At 43.2% G+C, this 22895-nt stretch overlaps 1 protein-coding gene across 1 annotated transcript in view; it reads left to right on the top strand.

The window, feature by feature from the left end:
* The window catches only part of ezrb (ezrin b), a 103637-nt gene that overhangs the window by 74045 nt on the left and 6697 nt on the right, over positions 1 to 22895 (top strand). Inside the window, exons 9-12 of the mRNA XM_041179318.1 lie at positions 7531 to 7694; positions 9369 to 9499; positions 15830 to 15990; positions 22741 to 22833. Coding sequence (XP_041035252.1) covers positions 7531 to 7694; positions 9369 to 9499; positions 15830 to 15990; positions 22741 to 22833 — 549 coding nt within the window. The remainder of the gene's footprint in view (positions 1 to 7530; positions 7695 to 9368; positions 9500 to 15829; positions 15991 to 22740; positions 22834 to 22895) is intronic.

Raw genomic sequence — 22895 nt, 5'->3', positions numbered from 1 at the left:
AGAGAACCCAAAATTTTTTGTATATCAGCCTTGGAGGGAGAGCTTTACTCTGAGTTATGCCACTAGGGGAGAGTAATCTGTGGAGAGAAAAAGAGTTAACTCTTCGAGTCCTTATGACTCTTCAAAGCAGCTCTGAAAGAGTCATAAGGACTTGAAACAACTCTTTTTTTTCTCTCTTCACAGATGCTGTTAGATCTGCCGAGTTTTTCCAGCATTTTCTGTTTTTGTTTCAGATTTCCAGCATCTACAGTATTTTGCTTTTAAACAAATTACGGTTATTTTCCCTAGAATTTAGAAGGCAGTGGTGATTTGATTGAAGTTTTCAAATTATTGAGGGGAGCATATGGGCTAGATTGGGAGGAACTATTTCCACTATTGGGGGAGCCTAAGACCAGGAGGCGTGGTTTAAAAGTTAGAGCCAGATGTTTTAGGAGTGAAATTGGGAAACACAAAAAGTTGGCAGAAGTTTGGAACTCTTTTGCAAACAGCAATAATTGATAGATCAATTGTTAATTTTAAAACTGAGATTGATAGATTTTTATTAGTATTACAATCCCAGCTGATGATAATACTGACAAGTCAGATCCCAGAGTGAAACCTGGCTTGATAGATCCTAACTTTTTGTTTTTGAAACTGTAGAGCTAAGTTACTGAACTAATTCACAGAAGTCTGCTGATGTACTTTTAACATAGAATAAACATTTATTAATCGAGAAAAATGAACTATATTACACCAGACAAAAAGGTTGGAAAGATCTCAATACAAACACAAAGTGATTCAGGTATTCACTATTCCTTGACTCCAGCTATATCTTTACAGACACATACAAATTCAGAAAGATAAAGCAATTTACCATATCTATCTTATACTCTGTTGTACTCTAAGTATGCAGTACATGTTAACCAACTGGTGAACTGTGGTCAGACACACCACACTTCAAATTCAATGACAGATGTGCCCAAAGCAGATCTATGGACTTCTCAACAACCCACCTAGACACTTGTTACACTGAGCCAACCAGTCTCACTGAAACTCTGTCCTTTCTCACAAGGGTTTCCAATCTCCACATTCAAAGAACTCACCATGGAATTCTCTCCAAAAGGCAGATCTTCAGGGTTTCTCTCGAGCACACTTTGCTTCAAGCCTGCTCCCCACAGCGCGCTCTTAAATTTGGAGTAAGAGTTAACTTAATGCATAGTCAATGGTCAGATTTTACAAGACAATACTGTATAGATTTTGGGGGGGTGTGGGTGAAGGGGGTGAGCTACTTCATGAATTAAGGCTGGAATTTTCCAGCTCTGTTGGCGTCAGGCGCCATGGCAAGCAGGGGTTGGGTGTCAATAAGACCAGAAGGCCAAAAATCGGCTTCGTGCTGGCATGAAAGCACAGCAGGATTGTTCGATGGTGTTCAATGAGGTTGGGAAGGGGGGAGAAGGCATTGGGGACGGTGAGGTTGGGATGGGGGAAGCAAAGGTGTCGGGGAAGGTTGGGAGGGGGAGCAAAGGTATCGGGGGAGGCTGAGGTTGGGAGGGGGGGTGGTGTGAGGAGAAACCAAGGAGCCGGGCGCAGGTGAGGGGGGAACCAAGATGTCAGGGTGGGGTGGTGAGTTTGGGAGGGCGGAACCAAGGTGTCGGGAGAAGTTGAGGTTGGCAGGGGGGATGGGTTGAGGTTGGTGGGAGGAAACCAAGGTGTTAGGGGCAGGGGGTTGGGAAGGGGAGAGTCAAGAGGTTGGTGGGGGGTTGGGGTGGGGGGCTGGTTGTGGAGAACCAAGGTATTGGGCAGGGGGGTGAGGTTGCGAGGGGAGGAACCAAGGTGTTGGGGTGAGGTTGGGAGAAGGGAACAAAGGTATTGGGGTGGGGGGAGATAAGGTTGATAGGGGGAACCAAGTTGGTGGGTAGGTGAGGTTGGGAGGGTGTGCAGAGTTATTGGTGGGGGTGAGGTTGGAGGAGGGTGAAACGAGGAAAATGCTGCAAGTGGAGAGGAAGGTATAATGGAAGGTGTCCGGAGTGGGAGGAGTTTGATTTGCGGGAGCCTAGAGGGGAATGGGGGGGAGTGGCGCCAGATGAACGTGCAAGGCAGGAGACTGTGGAGTCAGTGCCTCCTGGGGAGCAAACTGAGGATGGGCATGGTTGGAGGGAATGTTGCCTAGTGGGTGGGGGGGGGGTGTGGTGGCCAGAGGGAGCCGGGAGGATGAGGGTGTGACAGTAGTGGTGCAAGGGACGGCAGGGGTTGTTGATTGGGTCTCTGAGGCAGACATGGACCTTGGGTGGGAGGGAGGAGGTTGGGGAGGTCAATGTGGATGGGGGTGGGATTCTCAGGAAGGTGCACTTTCACCTGGGCATCCTGGAAAGAAATGGGTTTGGGATTGGTAGGTGGAAGGTGATGCCAGAGGTGGTCAACAGTGTTTGGGGAAAGGATATTGGTAGCTGGGGCAGGGAAAAGGATGGGGAAGCTGACCAAAATCTTAATGACTACCATGGCTATAGAAAGTGAGCAGAGCCTCATGCTGGACGGGCACAGGTGCGGCATGGGAGTGTGATAATGGGTGGGCGGAGATGCAGGTCAGCTCAGATGGACAGCTGAAAGAGAACCCCAGCCGGTAGTATTGAAAATGCTTGGGACAGTGAGATGAGTGTAATGAATGAAAGCTCTGTGTGCATGAGAGAGTGCTTGCATGAGGCTCTGAAAGGCCCTGCCCCCCACACACTTCCCCCTCCAGAGTCACTCGTGGTGCAACTGAACTGCTAATTTGGGGGGGTTGGAGGGTGGGGCAGGAGGGGTGCAGGGTATGCATTGGAGGATTCGTGAAGCCTGTCAATGAAGCTGAAATACAACATTGCATGTTATTCAGTGAAAGTAAATACATTTTCAGATTATAAAGTGACAAAATATGTTCACCCAAGCACCCACTTGCAATCAGAATTTCTTAACTTTTCTAGGCCTATCACTTCTTTTAGGTGCTGCCCTGACATCTGCAGGAGGGGTGGAGACAGCCTGTGCAATAGTTGGCCCTGTTGCCTCTGATGACTTCAGTGTGTCTCTCTGGAGATCCAAGGCCCTGAGGACCCCGGTTTGCTTTGCTGCCCTCCTGTCGGCCAGCTACTCCCTCTGCGGTGACAGAAGATGAGGTTGAGGGGGGTCACAGACGAAGGGGACATGGAGGGAGCAGACAGCCTCTGAGATTCCTGAATGAGTGACCCAGGGTGTCCAGCTGCCGCTGCTCCTCCCTTCGGATCCTGGCATGAATGCTTGAGGGGAAGGGGCATCTGAGGGATGTCGAGGTGCCCACTTAACCCTTGCATTGCCACTGCAAGAACTCACCCATGGCTACCACGATGCTATGCATCTCTGCTGGACCAGAGTCTCCATGGCCTCTACCATTCTTCCCACGGAGACCTCCATGCAGGCACCATTTCAGAGAGCAGGCGGATGCACTTCTCTGACTCGCATGCTACTCTGTTGAGAGTTTGCAACAGTGCTTGATGTTCCTCCACTTGCTACTGACTCTCCATAATGAGTTTTATAGCTGAATCCAGAAGCTCGTCAGTAAACACTGTGCCGGGTCTTCCAGGCTGCTTATTTCCAGCTCTTCAATGGAGGAGGTGAGGATGTGGATGGAGCTGAGGAACTGGCTGGCTGAGGGTGTTGGACGCTTGGCAGGGCTCCCTGTGAACCAAAGTAGAAGTAATTAGTGCATGTCAGCAGAGTCTAAAGCAGGAGAGAGACCACTCACGTTTGCGTTGAGAGGGATGATGTAGTGCAGGATCGTCGTGGGTGTTTGCCACTGACCTCACTCACCACAGGTACGGTCCGTGTCCTCACTCATCAGTGCGATGGCACACTCCTCATAATGAGTAACGGGCCCAATGTGTGCCACACCACCTTGAGTCTGGGACCTCTCCCTGCTGTTGTGAGCCAGCTTTTCCTGCTGGGAGAGAGAGAGAGAGCAGGACACATGGCGCTGCATGGAATTTTTGGTGAACGAAGATATGGACAGGATGAGGACGTGAGCTCCAGAGGATATGAGCCTGAGAAAGATGAGGGTGTGAGAGTTTGTTAGTGGTGTTGTCCCTCGAAATGTACGATCCCTGTCAATGTGTGATGGGTTTGAGAGTGATGAGGTGACTTACCCTGGTGGAACAGATGAGCATTCATCCTCTTCCTGCACTGGATGGCCGACATCCTCTGTGCCCTGGTGGTACTGACTGCTGCTGCCACTGCCTCCTGGGCAGGGTTGGTGATTCTGGTGGACCTCCTGTATCAGGCTGGGGGTTGAGGACGTCGCAGCAGCCTTCCATTGTGTCCAGCAGGCACCTAGACGGGAGTCACTAAATTTGGGGGCCAATACCTTCTTTGCTTTTGGGCCAACTATTGCCTGGAGCAGTCCTGGTCTGTAGACATGAAGTAGGTTGCGCTCTGGTGCGCTTTAAATATGGTGCCCGGAGTGAGGAAGTGCTGAGGTAATGGCAGAGCAGGCAAATGTGAGCCCGTCCGCCAGTGATCTGGTGTGTTTCCCATGAATACATTATTAATGCACTGGGAATGGGACGATACAGAGAAGTGGTGGGTAAAATGTCTTTTTTCCTCATCCACTACCGCACTTGGTGCAACCTGGGATGATGCCAACATAATGCTTTGCAGGTTTTAATTTGTTGAAACAAATATAGATTTGTTTGGATGAAAGGGTTAAAAGTGCATCAAGCTTCTTTATGAATTGTGAATAAGCCCAAAGCCAATAACTTGCTGGCACTGTAGGACAATTATATGCTGAGTAAAGTTGACTCTAATTGCATGTTGTAGTGATGGATTTTTTGTTTGATGACTGAATTCAAGGACATGCTTTTTTTACAATTGGGTGGGAATTTGAGGGATGCCACTGCTCAGAAAAGATAGGCGAAGAGTTGGAGAGGTTTACATATCTGGAAGAGCAAAGCCCAGATGTACAGCAGGCAAGTAATTTTGTGATGGCTGGACCCTATCTAATTCACTTCCATTATAAAGTATGTTCGCTGCTCGTGATTTTGCCCTTCGCATGGTTTCACAAGAACATGACCTTCCTGAACTTCAATGTGGTTGACTTTGTAAAAAGGACATTAAATACAAAAATGATTAATCCATGCTTAACATTTACATACCTCTGGTTTAGTCCCTATTGTGTAAAATTGTGGAAAGGATACCGAGGCTTAGACCAGGGTACAAAGGATGTTTACTAGAATGATACCAGGAACAAAGGATTGGAGAGATTGGTGAACCTGGGATTGTTCTCCTTCGAGCATAGAAGGTTAAATGGACTACTATTTGAGATTCAAAATTGAGGGGTTTTTGGTAGGCCAAATAGGGTGAAACAGATTCCTCTGACAAGTGGGTCAGTAACCAGAAGTCATGGATTCAAATTAATTGGAAAAAGAATTAGCAGGGACATGAGGAAAGTTCTTAAGAGTTGTTGAGTTTGGGAGCACTACTTCAAAGTATGGCAACAAAGTGAAGAGAAGTAGTATAGTAAGGAAAATTTGTAGTTTCTTTAAAATGTCTGTGAAATCTAATTGTTTTTATGAATGTTTGAAGAAGACTTTTTTCTTTGACTTCCAATTGTAAAGGCATGAAGTATAGCTTTCTGGAATAATAAGAAATACTGGTCCATGTGATCTGGTGACCCTTGGCCTGGACCAGTACCAACAGGAAGGAAGTTAAGACCAGAAGCCATGTGACTGGCAGACACAAAGGAGAGCTACAAGCAGAGGAGCTGGAGAGTGAAGGCACAGATTCAGCCACAAAGATAAAACAGATGGGAAGAGAATTCTTATGAGGATAAGAAGCAAATCACCCGAAGAGGTTTGCTTTTCTGCTTGGCAGAAAAGGAGATGGGGGTTCTTGGAGACACTGTACGAGCTGGCAAAAAAAATCTAAAACCTGGAAAGCTGTGTGAATAGCTCGAACACTAAAGAGCTAGGTACTTCCTTGGCAGGCCTGAGAATTGAGAGGTGTTGCTGGTTGGTTGATTGAAAAGGAGCGCCATCAGGACATCATGACCTGTGGGCGGGGGGTGGGGGGTGTTTTGTAGAAGTATGCATTGCTGATGATAATCGTACCCCTGAAACTCGAACGTGAAAGCTGTTGTCAGATAGGGCTCCTGACCTATCCTGCATGAATAAAGAACAGCATATTGTGGAACTGTGTAGCTATGTGGTGCCGTGTCTATGGAAGGTGATATGGATGCTTGTGGTGTAAGATGTCTTTGAAGTGAAGTTCAGCTCTTTTGTTTAAAGTATCATTTACCTATTCATTTTTAATTTAGGTTGGTTCTGATTAGTATTAAAGTCAGCTGCACCGCATTGGCAGCAAGTGCATGCGTAGTTGTACCACTTTACCCCGTGACGTCATTAAGAGCGACTGTGATCAGAATTCTACTCATTCCTCGAACCTCAGTGATACTCATCCTCTCTGTTTAGTTTCTTGTTTTTGAAGCAAAATTCAAACTCGCGGCAATCCTAATGAGAACTGAAACCAAAGAACAAAATTAAATTAACAGTCCTAAAGATGTCAATGCATTAGAGAGAGAGCAGAAGAGATTTACAAGAATGGTTCCAGGGATGAGAAACTTGAGTTACGAAGATAGAGTGGAGAGGTTGGGATTGTTCTCCCTGGAAAGAAGGCAGCTGAGAGGAGATTTTATAGAGATGCTCAAAATCATGAGGGGGCTGGACAGAGTAGATGAGGGAAAAGCTGTTCCGATCGTAAAACGAGAGGGCACAGATTTAAAGTGATTTGCAAAAGAAGCAGATGTGAAAGAACTTTTTCCACTCACCGAGTAGCTTGGGTCTGGAATGCACTGTATGATGGAGGCAGATTCATTCAAGGCATTCGAAGATGATTATTTGCATAGAAACAATGTGCAGGGGTATGGAGAAAAAACAGGCAATGGCACTAGGTCATTATGCTCATTTGGAGAGTCGATGCAGACACTATGAGCCGAATGGCCTCCTTCTGTGCGTTAAAATTTTGTGATTCTAATTCTGAGTGGAGTTTGGAAACAAGGCTGTTTTATACAGAACAAAATATAATACTGGTTTTCACCTAGGTAATTTCCTTTAGCATTATCTTTCTCAATGGCATATTTTCAGTTCTATTAAATCTTGGCAGCTCACTTATCAATGCCTGAAACATTTTGCCCTTCTCTGCACCCGTTTTAATATGAAGTCAAATACAGTCCACTGTTTTCTCTTACACAATCTGTAGAATACATAGATAAAAGCAAAAAACTGCGGATGCTGGAAATCGAAAACAAAAATACCTGGAAAAACTCAGCAGGTCTGGCAGCATCTGTGGAAGGGAGCACAGTTAACACTTTGAGTTCGCATGACTCTTCAACAGAACTGTTGAATAATAACAAAATGATGGTGGAATCCGATTCCATAACAGCCTGGAAAAGGAATTGGATATATACTTGATGAGGATTAATTTTCAGGATTATGGGGTAAAACTGGAGTATGAATTAAATTGGACAGCTCTTCTACTGTCTCTGTTCTATAGGATTTTATTTTCTATGCTCCTCGTCTGAGAATAAACAAGAGAATCTTGCAATTGTGTATGGGCAACCATGAGCTGTACATGAGGCGCCGAAAACCTGATACCATCGAAGTACAGCAGATGAAGGCCCAGGCTCGAGAGGAGAAGCACAAGAGACAGCTGGAGAGGTATCGGGTCTAATCTAATGTTTTCTGCAGACTTCTTGAAAGTAATGCGTTCACTTCACCTTTGACCAAAAAGTAGCACTTTTTTACTCGAGTGGTGTATTTCAATGAGACGTTGAACTCGGGCCCCAACTACCTGTTTTGCTAGATGTGAAATACTCCATGGCACTTTTTAAAGAAAAAAAGAAAAATAAAGTATCCTGCCCAACATTTAACCCTCAGCACCAAGAGAAGCAGGTTATTTGATTATTTGTCTTACAGCCAGTCTCCACAAACAGCAATATGAAAATTGACTGCTGCATTGCCTGTATCACAACAATATCCTTTACTTCTGAATATTTTCTGAAGTGTCTATTGCTCGTGAATTGCTGTAGAATATCCTGAAGTCCATTCTTTGTCACTTTCCTTCATAGCTCCTTTTCCTTCAGGAGCAACTTTGCTTCTTTGTTTTTTTTTTACATACATTTCCCACCATGTAACCTCATTACAGGCTTTAAAACCTTGATTTTATTTTGGATCATTTAGTCAGGTTAATGTTTAAATGCTGTAATTAGTTAATTGTTCACTTTTGCTAGATTAGCTTCCCATGGTGCACTCTAACCTAGTTTATTGACAATATGCATTAACTCTTACCAACTGAAGAATTCATGGAATTTTTTTCATGGGATGTGGGTGTCATTGGCAAAACCAGCATTTTTTGCCCATCCCTAATTGCCCTTGAACTGAGTGGCTTGCTAAGCCTGTTCAGAGCGCAGTTAAGTGCCAGTCACATTGCTGTGAGACTGGAGTCACACGTAGACCAGACCAGATATGGATGGCAGATTTCCTTCCCTCAGGATATTAGTGAACCAGATAAGTCTTCCCAACAATTAACAGTAGTTTCATGGTCACCTTTACTGAGACTAGCTTTATATTCCAGCTTTATTAATTGAATTTAAATTCCACCAGCTGCCATGGTGGGATTTGAACCCAGAGTCTTAGCCTGGACCTCTCGATTACCAGCTCAGAGACATTACCACTACACTACCATCTCCCCCTTGAATACAAGTGTAGTGCTATTAAGGCACTTTAAAGTTCTTTTGAAATCCAAATAGTCAAAACTTTGAAGTTGCATTATTGATTCTTCATGATCACTATTTTCTGAGCATGTTAAAATTCTGCCCTATAATTGGTAGGGGCATTTTATGACAGGGAAATGGATAACATAACTATGTTTTGACAGTCTCTCAGTTTTAATATGAATAACAGGGCAATATCTAACCACCTATCAGTAATGTTGGATGCCCCATGCTGCTTTGCTTCATACACTCCACAACTGGTACAAACAGGAGCAATGATTTAATCTCGATCCAAAATCGACAAAAACTGTTAAAAGATATAGGGGGTGAGGAGGTGTGGGGGGGTTTGGTGTGACTGAGAGAGGAGGGGAGGGTGGGGCGGAGGATGAGATTAAAAATTGAGACTCAAAATTGGACAAAGATGCAATCAGAGATGAGCTGGTTTGGCATCTTTGTCTAATGTAGTGACTTTGAATCCTTGCCATAATTTGTGCTCCCTTCCTCGGTACAAGAGAAAATGTCATCTACAGGTGACATGCTAAGGTGGCTGTTTGTAGCTTGGCTGAGTTGTCATTTGGAGAACAACAAATCTTAAACCTTATAACCATTCTATGTGCAGGGCACAGTTGGAGCAGGAAAAACAGAAGAGGGAGATAATAGAGAGAGAGAAAGAGCAGATGGAGAAGGAAACTCGTGACTTGATGTTGAAGCTGAAGCAATACGAAGATCAAACAAAGAAAGCTGAAAATGGTAAGGGTAAATTCATAGCACTCTACCTGCCACTTTGTCCAGTCTCCAGAAAATGAGTGTGGAAAAATTGGGATTACTTGTGTGGTTCTTTAATGGATTTTGTAGATGAGTCATTTGTATTGAGATTTTCACAGGAAGTGGAAGCAATCAGCACTATTGCCTACTACAAATGTCTTGTTTCAGCTGTTGGTGTTATTGTAATGATCCTGTAATTACTGTGCATTAATGAGGGATGAAATAGCAGTGGCTGGCTTTAACATCAAGGCAACTTTTGACCAATTGTGGCACTAAAGAACCTAAGTCAATTGAATTGGAGGGGGTGAGAAACATGTCGAGTGTCTGGAGTCATGCTTGTCAAAAAGGAAGTTCATTGAAATTTTTGGTTGTCAATCTTCTCAGCCCTGGGTATGCCCTTGGAGTTCCTCACAGCAGTATCCTAAGCCCAATCATCTTCAACTGCTTCATCAGTGGCCTACCCCAGAAGTGGGGCTGTTCACTGCAGTCGCAATTCATTGGATAATGAAACAGACCTTCCTTTTATACATCAAGACCTGGATGGTATTAAGACTTTGGGTGAACAGCGGCAAGTAACATTTGCAATACCCAAGTACCAGGCAATGCCAGTATCCAGCAAGGGAATGTTGAACTTCCTCCCTTTGACATTCAATGGAATTACCATCACGAATTCCCCCCAGTCAACGTCAAGGGGTCATCTTGAACCAAAAGTTCATTTGGATCAGCCACATAAATACAGCAGATCAGAGGCTGGGTATTCTCCTGATTCCCCAAATGCTCTTTACCGCCTACAAGGCAAAAGTCAAGAGCGTGTTGGTATACCTCCCATTTACGTGGATGGGTCCAACTGCAACAACACTCCAAATGCTCAACACTATCCAGGACAAAGCAGTCCACTTGACTGGCACTCCATTCCACCTTAGATATTCACTCCCTCCACCAGCACTGCACTGTGGTTGCAGTATAATATCTATAGGGCTTCTTCAACATCACCTGCCAACCCAAAACTTGAAGCAGTACTCCAGATGTGGTCTAACCAAAGCTTTATGCAACTGTAGCTAACCTCCATGCCTTTGTACTCCAGTCCCCTTGAGATGAAAGCTAACATTCTATTAGTCGTCTTCATTATTTTTATCTGTCCACTAGCTTTTATTGGCTTCTCTACTTCGACCCCTGTATCTTGCTGCTCTTCTACCATTTCTAGCTTCTTTCATTTAGAAAATAAATGGATAAGAAGCCACAAGTTTTGGTTCATATCTTAGAATCATCCCACTGAGACTTTACTGAGTCATTTCGGTTCTGTTCCAATCCCCCTCGGCAATCTGTTGACCTTGCCTTCTGGTTTTAAAGTATGTATCAAAGATGAGGAGGTGTTAAGCGTCTTGAAGAATATTAAGGTAGATAAGTTCCAAGGGCCAGATGGGATCTACCCCAGAATACTGAGGGAGGCAAGGGAGGAGATTGCTGGGGCCTTGACAGAAATCTTTGTATCCTTACTGGCTACGGGTGAGGTCCCAGAGGACTGGAGAATGGCCAATGTTGTTCCATTGTTTAAGAAGGGTAGCAGGGATAATCCAGGAAATTACAGTCCGGTGAGCCTTATGTCAGTGGTAGGGAACTTATTGAAGAAGATTCTTCGTGACAGGATTTACTACCATTTGGAAGCAAATCGGTGTATTAGTGAGAGGCTGCATGGTTTTGTGAAGGGGAGGTCGTGTCTCACTAACTTGATTGAGTTTTTTGAGGAAGTGACAAAGATGATTGACGGTGGAAGGGCAGTGGATGTTATCCACATGGATTTCAGTAAGGCTTTTGACAAGGTCCCTCATGGCAGACTGGTACAGTAGGTAAAGTCGCAGGGGATCAGAGGTGAGCTGGCAAGATGGATATAGAATTGGCTTGGTCATAGAAGTCAGAGGGTAGCTGTGGAAGGGTGCTTTTCTGAATGGAGAGCTGTGATTAGTGAAGTTCCGTAGGGATCAGTGCTGGGACCTTTGCTGTTTGTAGTATACATAAATGATTTGGAGGAAAATTTAACTGGGCTAGTTAGTAAGTTTGCAGACGACACTAAGGTTGGAGGAGTTGCAGATAGTGAAGAAGATTGTCAAAGGATACAACGGGATATAGTTCACTTGGAGACTTGGGCGGAGAAATGGCAGACTGAGTTTAATCCAGACAAATGCGAGGTAATGCATTTTGGAAGGTCTAATACAGGTAGGAATTATACAGTAAATGGCAGAACCCTTAAGTGCATCGACGGGCAAAGGGATCTGGGTGTACAGGTCCACAGGTCACTGAAAGTGGCAATGCAGGTGGATAAGGTAGTCAGGAAGGCATATGGCATGCTTGCCTTCATTGGCAGGGGTATTGAGTATAAAAGCTGGGAAGTCATGCTGCAGCTGTATAGAACCTTGGTTAGGCCACACTTGGAATATTGCATGCAATTCTGGTCACCACATTACCAGAAGGATATGGAGGCATTGGAGAGGGTGCAAAGGAGGTTTACCAGGATGCTGCCTGGTCTGGAGGTTATTAGCTATGAGGAGAGGTTGGAAAAACTCGAATTGTTCTCACTAGAGCAACGGAGATTGAGGGGCGACTTGATAGAAATTTACAAAATTATGAGTGGCATGGACAGAGTAGATAGTCAGAAGCTTTTTCCCAGGGTGGAAGAGTCAATTACTAGGGGATATAGATTTAAGGTGAGAGGAGAAACCTTTAGAGGAGATGTGCGGGGCAAGTTTTTTACGCAGAGGGTAGTGAGTGTCTGGAATTTGCTGCCAGAGGAGGTGGTGGAAGCATGTATGATAGTGGTGTTTAAGAGGCAGTTGACAATACATGAATCGGTAGGAATAGAGGGATACGGACCCCGGAAGTGCAAAATGTTTTAGTTTGACGGGCAATATGATCGGCACAGGCTTGGAGGGCCAAATTGCCAGTTCCTGTGCTGTACTTTTCTTTGTTCTTGTTCTTTGTATTGAATGTTGTGAATTCTTCCCTGTGACTAATCCCCATAACTCTTGTTTGTGATGTTTCCTCATCCTGAAAAATTTGCACTGACAATGTGTGTTGCAGCTTTACCATAGTTAGTGAAATGCAGCCTGAATCTGGAGGTGGGAGCTGGTCAGACCTGAGCAGGCAGCTAGTACTATCTTGTAATGATTATAGAATAGTTACAACACAGGAAGCAACCATTCAGTTGAAGGGTCATGAGGACTCGAAACGTCAACTCTTTTCTTCTCCGCCGATGCTGCCAGACCTGCTGAGTTTTTCCAGGTAATTCTGTTTTTGTTTTGGATTTCCAGCATCCGCAGTTTTTTTGTTTTTATAACCATTCAGTTGTGTCTGTGCCACCTCTCAGAGCAATTTACCTAGTGCCACTCCCCCCACCTTTCCCCAGTAACACTTTTTTTTTCTTCATATAATGATCCAATTCCCTTTTGAAAGCCACATTTGAATCTACTTCCAGCACAACCTGTCCATTCCAGATCCTAACCATTTGCTGCATTAGCAAGTTTTCCCCATGTTGACTTTGCTTTGCTCATCAGTCATCTCAAATCTATGCCCTCTGGTTCTCAATCCTTCCACTAATGGCAACAGTTTGACCCTATCTACTCTGTCTAGGCCCCTCATGATTGTTAACACCTCCATTAATTTTACCCTCACCCTTTTCTCTAATGAAAACAGCCTCAGCCTTCTCCAAGCTGACCATGTAATTGAAGTTCCTCATCCCTGGAACCATTTCTCATGAATCTTTTCTGCATCTCTAATACCTTCACATTTGTCCTAAAGTGTGGTGCTTACAACTGAGCGCATTGCTCCAGTTGATGCCAAACTTATTTTACCAAAGTTTATCATAACATCTTTGCTTTTGTACTCTATGCCCTACTTATGGGATCCTGGGCTTTATATGCTTTTTCAACCAGTCTCTCTCAACCTGGCCTGTCATCTCCACAGCTTCAATCCTTTGTGGGCGTGTACACTTAGTTACTTCTGCTCCCGCACTCCTCCCTCCCAACCTCCCAGCTATTGTACCCTTTACATTATATTCTCTGTCCCTGGTCTTCCTAGCAAAATGAATCACTTCACACTGCTCAGCAATTAAATTTTATGTGCCCACTTTTCTGTCTATTCCATCAATGTTTAACACGCTTCTCCTCACAGTTCACAATACTTCTAAGTTCCGTGTCATCTGCAAATTTTGAAATTGTGCCCTGTACACCAAAGTCTAGGTCATTAGTACAAGAACAGCAGGGGTCCTAACACTGACCCCTGGGGAACTCCACTATAAGCCTCCTTTCAGTCTGAAAAACACAGTTCAGCAATACTGTGCTTCCTATCACTCTTCTGTACCTTTATTCCCTGATCTCTAACTTTGCTCACGAGTCTATTGTGTCACTTTATCAAATGTGTTTCGAAAGTCCATGTACACCAAATAAACAGAATTACCCTCATCTACTCTTACCGTTATTCCATCAAAAAAATTCCAGCAAGTTAAACATGATTTGACTGTAACAAACCTATGCTGGCTTTCCTTAATTAACCTTCATATGGCCAAATGACCATTAATTTTGTCCCAAATTATAGTTTCTAAAAGCTTCCCCACCACCTAGGTTAAACTGACTAGCCTGTGGTTGCTGGGCTTACCCTTGTGTCCCTTTTTGAACAAGGCTGCAACATTTGCAAGTCTCTAGTTCCCTGGCACCACTTATGTATTTATGGAAGATTGTCTGCCCAGTTAACACTCTAAATTTCCTCAGTATCTTTGGATACATCTCATCTGATCCTGGTGCCTTATCAACTTTAGTACAGCCAGCCTATGTAATATCGCCTCCTTATTAATTTTAACTCATCCAGTGTCTCTTTCTTCTTTCACTATAACTTGGGCAGCACCTTCTTCCTTGGCAAAGACAGTTGCAAAGTATTTACTTAGTACCTTAGTCATGACCCCTGCTTCCATTGTAAGTTTCTTTTTAGGTCCCAAATCAGCACCATTCCTCCTTTTACCACCCTTTTTATTATTTATATGCCTATAAAAGACTTTTGTATTCCCTTTTTATGTTAGCTGTCTATCTCTTCATACTCTCTCTTTGCCTCTCCTATTTGATTTTTCACTAAAGCAATCCATGCCCATCTGCAGCAAGACTTGGACAACGTTCAAGTGCCAGCTGATGACTGTCTCCAACAAGAGAGATTCCAATCATCTCCCCTTGTCATTGTGGCATTACCATTGCCGAATTCCCAATTATCAATATTCTGGGGGTTATCATTGACCAGAAACTTAACTGGACCAGTCTTATAAATACTGTGGCTACAAGAGTAGGTGAGAGGCTGGGAATTCAATGATGAGGAACTCACCTCATCACCATCTACAAGGCACAAGTCGGGAGTGTGATGGAATACTCCCCACATGCCTGGATGAGTGCAGCTCCAACAACAATACACAGCTTGACACTATCCAGAACAAATCAGTCCACTTGATTGGCACCTCATCCAGCACCTCCAACATTCACCCCTGACACAGTGGCAGCAGTGTGTACCATCTACAAGGTGCACTTAGAAACTCACCAAGGCTCCTTCGACAGCATCTTCCAAACCTGTGACCTCTACCACTTAGAAGGACACCACCCTGACTTGGAATTATATTGCTTTTCATTCACTGTTGCTGGATCAAAATCCTGGAGCTTCCTCCCTAACAGCACTGTGGGTGTACCTAGAACTGTCCTTTAAATGACCCTTACTGAAAATTGATCCACTTGGCTCACCTCATTCCCAAGTGTCGGACCCAGCAATGCCTCCTTAATGGTATAGAAAACACTGCTGAGCACACTAGAAACATTTGCACCCCTCTGTTCTTTACCATATTACTATCCCAAACTATATTTGGATAACTGAAGTCCTCCATTATAACTACTCTCCTATTCTTGCACTTCTTTATAATTCTTTGGAAATTTGGTTTTCTACATCCTTGCTACCAGTTGTGGCCTACAGAATATACCCAGCAATGTAATAGTCCTTCTATAATTTCTTAGCTCTAACAAAATAGATTCGATCTTTGACCCCTTTGGGAAACCCCCTCTCCCCAGCACTATGTTTTCCTTAATCAATGTTGCCAACTCTCCTCCTTTCTTTCCCTAGCTTTCCTGAACACAGTGTATCCAGGGATATTTAATACCTAGTCCTGCCCTTCTTTGAGCCAAGTCAGCATTATCGCCACAACTATTCCTAGATATGTTAGTATGGTGTTAATTGGTTCATTCTTAGCATGTTCATAGTGACTGGTGATTAATTGTACCCTTTAATCTCGGATCCTAGACTTGGCTGAGCAAATGCAGCGAGCAATTCATCTGGAAGAAGAGAGGACAAAAGCTCAACGTGAGGCTGAACGTCTAGAGGCTGAACGCTTGGATGCTCTCCGAGCGAAGGAGGAGTTGCAGAGACAAGCTGAGGATCAAATAAAGAACCAGGAGCAATTGGTAAGGATTAATTTGCTCTACTTGCAATTGAGGCAATGTGGCTTACAGCACATTGAGTTAGTGTAGCTAAAACTTTCAGCTGCATAAGCAATTGGTTTCTGAATGATTCTTGTACTCCCATAGTTCCTGCTTCAATCATACTATATTAGCAGATAAAGACTAAGCTTAGAGTGTAGTGAAAAGGCCTGAGTTTAAGTTGGTTTGAATTGAACGAGTTGGTCAACTGAGGCATCAAAAGAAAAATTGCCTTTAAAGGCTTAGAGTGTTTGTTTATACGATTTATTTTGGTATGAAGGATGTCTTGCATTTTAAGTTTGTTAAATCTTCAACTATTTGAAAATAGTTGGTTGCAGTTTGTGTGGATTAAGTCATTGTAATTTACACATCAGAGTTGCTTCATTTAAAATTAATGTTATGATCTCAGAACATCAACATATTTAGTTTTTCCTTTTAGTAAATATCTAGGGTGTTGGATTCTAAAAGAATGAAGCTACAAGGTTCACGGTTTAACAGAAAAGAATTTTATTGCACAATCAAATAACATGTATCTTAACTACTCTCCCAGTTTTGAATAGTCAGTTATGTTGCTACTGCTGCTTATAACTATTTGTACCAGGAAATCTGATGTCATGGCATGTCTTCTGTCTTGCGCCATCCTCACCATCCACTATAGCTCATCTGCAACCGCGCTGTGTATTCCATCATCCAACTGTGCCTAGGTTGGCCCCTCTTTCTGCTGCTCTCTACTATGCCATCTTGGAGAGATCTCTGTAGTTTTTCAGCTCTGATCAAACAACCAAAATACTGAACAAAAACAGAATTACCTGGAAAAACTCAGCAGGTCTGGCAGCATCGGCGGAGAAGAAAAGAGTTGACGTTTCGAGTCCTCATGACCCTTCGACAGAACTTGCGTTCGAGTCCAAGAAAGAGTTGAAATATAAGCTGGTTTAAGGTGTGTGTGTGTGGGGGTCGGAGAGATAGAGAGACAAAGAGGTGGTGGGGGGGGTGGCGGTGTGTGGTTGTAGGGACAAACAAGCAGTGATAGAAGCAGATCATCAAAAGATGTCAACGACAATAGTACAATAGAACACATAGGTGTTAAAATTAATTATCTAAACGAATGTGCTAATTAAGAATGGATGGTAGGGCACTCAAGGTATAGCTCTAGTGGGTTTTTTTTTAATTTTAATATATAATGGGAATAGGTGGGAAAAGGAAAATCTTTATAATTTATTGGAAAAAAAAAGGGAAGGGGGAAACAGAAAGGGAGTGGGGATGGGGGAGGGAGCTTACGACCTAAAGTTGTTGAATTCAATATTCAGTCCAGAAGGCTGTAAAGTCCCTAGTCGGAAGATGAGGTGTTGTTCCTCCAGTTTGCGTTGGGCTTCACTGGAACAATGCAGCAAGCCAAGGACAGACATGTGGGCAAGAGAGCAGGGTGGAGTGTTGAAATGGCAAGCGACAGGGAGGTTTGGGTCATTCTTGCGGACAGACCGCAGGTGTTCTGCAAAGCGGTCGCCCAGTTTACGTTTGGTCTCTCCAATGTAGAGGAGACCATTGGAGAGACCAAACGTAAACTGGGCGACCGCTTTGCAGAACACCTGCGGTCTGTCCGCAAGAATGACCCAAACCTCCCTGTCGCTTGCCATTTTAACACTCCACCCTGCTCTCTTGCCCACATGTCTGTCCTTGGCTTGCTGCATTGTTCCAGTGAAGCCCAACGCAAACTGGAGGAACAACACCTCATCTTCCGACTAGGGACTTTACAGCCTTCTGGACTGAATATTGAATTCAACAACTTTAGGTCGTAAGCTCCCTCCCCCATCCCCACTCCCTTTCTGTTTCCCCTTTCCCTTTTTTTTTTCCAATAAATTATAAAGATTTTCCTTTTCCCACCTTTTCCCATTATATATTAAAATTAAAAAAAAAACCCACTAGAGCTATACCTTGAGTGCCCTACCATCCATTCTTAATTAGCACATTCGTTTAGATAATATCACCAACTTTAATTTTAACACCTATGTGTTCTATTGTACTGTTGTCGTTGACATCTTTTGATGATCTGCTTCTATCACTGCTTGTTTGTCCCTACAACCACACACCCCCACCCCCCCCTCCACCTCTTTGTCTCTCTATCTCTCCGCCCCCCACACACACACCTTAAACCAGCTTATATTTCAACTCTTTCTTGGACTCGAACGCAAGTTCTGTCGAAGGGTCATGAGGACTCGAAACGTCAACTCTTTTCTTCTCCGCCGATGCTGCCAGACCTGCTGAGTTTTTCCAGGTAATTCTGTTTTTGTTTTGGATTTCCAGCATCCGCAGTTTTTTTTGTTCTTAACCAAAATACTGATACCTTCTTTTCCGGATGCCTCAATTGGCCATTGACAGGTCGGCGGGCGCGCAGCTGATTTTGCTCCGCCCCCACCTACCGGAAAATTTAAATGGGGTACGGTGATGTCGGGAGTTCCCCTGACGTCACTGTGTGTCATTTTATGTGTCGGCGAGTGGACCCCGCCCCCGTCCGCCAACACGTAGAATCCTGCCCACTGTGATGAGGAACCCCATATAAATGGTAAGATGGGAAAGTTGGAGCTACATGGTGGTGAAGGCATGTTGCACTGGGCAGTTGAGTTTGAGCAGGCACTCTTGGTTAGCACATGCAGAGTAAAGGCTCCTGGCTACATCCTTTCTGCCTCTCTGCCTCCCTGTCCTCCCCGCATATCTGTTGTAGTCTTTGCGCAGACAGGATAAAAATTCTCCATCCTTCCAGAATGGATGCACACCAACTTACCAAAAGCCAAAAACTGCTCCCCTGCAAGAGGGGTGGCTGTCCCTTTAAATGGAGATGGTGGGAGGGTTCCTCATGCAGGCGAGTGCCTGGTCAGCTGAGAGTGATTACAGACATTCACAGGACCCGTGCTCTTGCAATTTTAAGCGGCTCTTTGTTTATTTTATGGTCCGTATATGGAGTTTTTAAACTTTAAACATGAGTCTTAACATCCATATTTGAAAGGCCTCTTCTTCCACAGATCTTTGCATTATTGTCCAGGTTTCTGAGGCATCCAGGAAAGTGGATAGAATGTGGGATCTTTTGAGTTTTTGTCTTGTTACAAGCCTGAGTTTTCTTGTTAAAGTATCCTTCATCTTCATAAAATTTCTTCTGGCTATCCCTATCCTTCTACCTTCTGTATCACATCAGCCATCTTCTGTTACCATTTGCCCTAAATATACAAACGTATCTACCTTTTCCATTGTGACACCATCCACTTCAATCTTCACTCTATAAGAACCATAGAAAAGTAACAGCACAGAAGGAGGTCATTCAGCCCGAGGACACCCAGGTGCCCTTTCTAATCCCACCTTCCTGCACCCGGCCCATAGCCCTGCAGTTTACAGAGCTTAAGGTGCAGATCCAGGTACTTTTTTTAAAAACAGTTTAAAGTTTCTGCCTCTGCCACCAACTTGGGCAGTGAATTCCAGACACCCACTACCTCCTGTGTAAAAAAAAAAAAAAAGGTTCTTCTTCATGTGCCCCCCCTACACCTTCTGCCACTTATCTTGAATCTATGTTCCCTGGTTCTAGAATTCTCCATCAAGGGAAACAATTTTATCCTGTCCACTCTATCTATTCCCCTCATAATTTTGTACACCTCAATCAAGTCACCTCTCAGCCTTCTTTGTACTAAGGAAAATAACCCCAGCCTATCCAATCTCTCCTCGTAGCTACACTTTTCTAACCCTGGCAACATTCTTGTAAACCTCCTCTGCACTCTCTCCAGAGCTTTTACATTATTCTTGTAATGCGCTGACCAGAACAGCACACAGTACTCCAGTTGTGGCCTCTCCAGTGTTTTATACAATTCCAACATTATATCCTTACTTTTATATTCTATACCTTTGCCAATGAAGGGAGCATTCCATATACCTTCTTTACAACCTTGTCTACTTGAACTGCTGCCTTCAGGGACCTGTGTACTTGTACGCCAAGATCTCTCACTTCATCTACCCCTCTTAGTATATTCCCATTTATTTTGTAATCCCTGTAACTGTTTGACCTCCCTAAATGTATGATCTCACACTTCTCTATGTTAAAATCCATCTGCTACTTTACCGCCCACTCCACCAACCCATCCATATCGTTTTGGAGATTATGGTTATCCTCTACACTATCCACTACTCAGCCGATCTTTGTGTCATCTGCAAATTTCCCATTCGGGTGCCCCCCCCCCCCCCCCGCCCCCACCACGTTCACGTCCAAATCATTAATATATAATGCAAATAGCAAGGGTCCCAACACCGAGCCCTGTGGAACACCACTTGAGACAACTTTCCATTCGCAAGGGCATCCATCGACCATTACCCTTTGTTTCTTGTTACAAAGCCAACCTTTTCTCCAGTTTGCCACATTACCGTGAATTCCATGGGCTTTTACTTTCCTGACCAATCTGCCATGTGGGACCTTGTCCAATGCCTTGCTAAAATCCATGTACACAACATCCACTGTACTACCTTCATCAACCTTTCTTGTCACTTCCTCAAAGAATTCAATCAGATTTGTGAGGCAAGACCTTCCTTTAACAAATCCATGCTGACCATCCCTGACTAGTCCATGCCTTTCCACATGGCAGTTAATCCTATTTCTAGTTGCTTCTAATTGTATTACTTCTAACTACCATTTGTTTTTGCCTTTTTGATGTTCATTCTCTATCCACATTCTAAGCTTCTAGGTTTTACTCAATCCGCAATATTTTGCAGGACCTCTTCTGATTCTGCAAGTAGTGCTGTTGCTGTCAGCGTACCACAAATTTGTTCTTGCCTCCAATTTCTACCCCTGGAAGTACATCTAATTCTCTGAATATTCGTTCTGTGTACAGACTGAATCATTTTGGCAACAGCCTTGCCGTATTCCTCTCTCCACTTAACATGTCCAATTGTCCATCATCTAGTCTGATGCTCGCTATTTGGTTCCAATATAGGTAATTATATAATTATAGGCAATCTAGATAAATCTCTCATTTACTATCAGTCATATTTCAGCAACATATTATTAATTTTTGGTGATGAGCACAATCAAATGCTTTTTTTATACTCTAGAAAGCATATGTAAATAATCTTGTTTACTTCTAGCTATTTATCGAATATTGCTCTTGGGTTAAGTATTCCCCCCTCGTTTAAATCCAGATTGTATTTCACCAATTTTTGTTTCAAATTCTTTATTATTTCTATTTTGATTTTCAAGATTACCTCAATGAAATGACTCATTACACTTATGGTTCTAAAATGATTATACTCCATTGCTTTAGGTTTCTTGGGTAATTCAACAAATAATGAATATCTCAAGTCACTTGGAATGTATCCTTTGGTATATATTTGATAAATTTGTTATCACTTCTAATTCTGTTCCTCCAAGGGCTTTTAGATGTTCTGTTGTTGGTTCATCTATGCCTGGAGCTTTTCTTGTGCCCATCAATTTTAAAACATTCTATATATCTAAATACATAATGTTTGTTCCTTCATTTGCCATTATCTTGAGGACTCCCCGATTTGGATCATACAATTCACATATATTCTGTCCATCCTTTTGGTACTGCATCGCTTTCAAATAATAACGTTGTCTTTTATGCACCCCTTTCTTTATATCTGTCAGATTTTCATCTGGTGCCTAACTCATTATGATTTAATTCCAGCTCCAATACTTTGTTATGCATCTCATTATGCCATTTCTCTTGAAATAGAAAATAAAATAAAGAATGCATGTGGATAGGGTAATTTTATTTTCTATTTCATCTAACTCAGGCATGTTTCTCTTCTAGTTACTTTTCAGCTATGTTAAAGATATTAAAAGTACAATGAGCTCAGATACTTACAAACTAAACTGGACTCCTAAATCGCCACCTGCCTTCTACACCCATTAGTCTTACACACCAAAACTCAGATACTTAATAAAAATGGGAAGATTAACAATTTGGTCTGAGTACTGCTTCAAAGATTCATTAAAGGGTTGAGATCTCTTGGGCCTTCCGCTTTATCCTGGCAAGGTTGCTCCTTCAAATCTTCTCAAACCGTCCTACAGTTGCAAACTCCCTGCTCAATAAGGGCGCCTCTAGCATCTTCACCATAGCCACCTTGGGTCAAAACTCTCCTGGTTCTAATATTCCTTAGTTTTTCTAATATTCTAATATTCCTGGAGTTTTGCATCTCTCCCTCCTGTCTCCCCCTTCCCCTGCTGCCTCCCCCACCTTAAACTCAACTGCTTGAACATAGAACCACCCCCAACAATTAGCTTACATTGACCTTTTTTTTTCTATTCTTTATCTGCCAGGCAACCTAGTTTCTCAATCATTTACTGGATGATAGGTGCATCTGTAAATCCCCTTTAAGAGAAACCTTATTTCTAAAGAGACCATCACCCCATGTAACAATAAAGGATTTTTTTTTCCTTAAAAGCATATGGGCCATCATAATAGGCAAACCCTAGAATTGCAGTGAAAGGGGGAAAAATTGGGCAAAGCCCAGGTGTACTGGGTCAAATACCTGTCATGCTTTAGACTGTTCAATGTTATTTAACTTATAATGCATGAAATGTTTGTAACTTTCCTTTTGCAAGGCATGAGATGGGTTTTGTGCATATGTTTCCAGTATAAAACATTCACCAATTATGTTTCTAACCATCAGAAGGGTAGAGTTTTTTTCAGTGTAATATATAGTAATTCTTGATGATTGTACTTGGCTTCAATTCTGTAACAGGCTTCAGAGTTATCGGAGTATACAGCCAAGATTGAAGAACTAGAGGGTGCCAGGAGAATGAAAGAGGAAGAGGCACATGAATGGCAACAACGGGTGAAGTCCTATTAATTGATGTCTACATTTATGTGAAAGACCTGCTCAGAAACAAAGCATGT

This window comes from Carcharodon carcharias, chromosome 2, assembly GCF_017639515.1.
Source record: "Carcharodon carcharias isolate sCarCar2 chromosome 2, sCarCar2.pri, whole genome shotgun sequence".
In the NCBI taxonomy this organism is placed as follows: Eukaryota; Metazoa; Chordata; class Chondrichthyes; order Lamniformes; family Lamnidae; genus Carcharodon; species Carcharodon carcharias.
The sequence above is the reverse complement of the archived record's forward strand: the minus strand, read 5'-3'. Positions and strand labels throughout refer to the sequence as shown.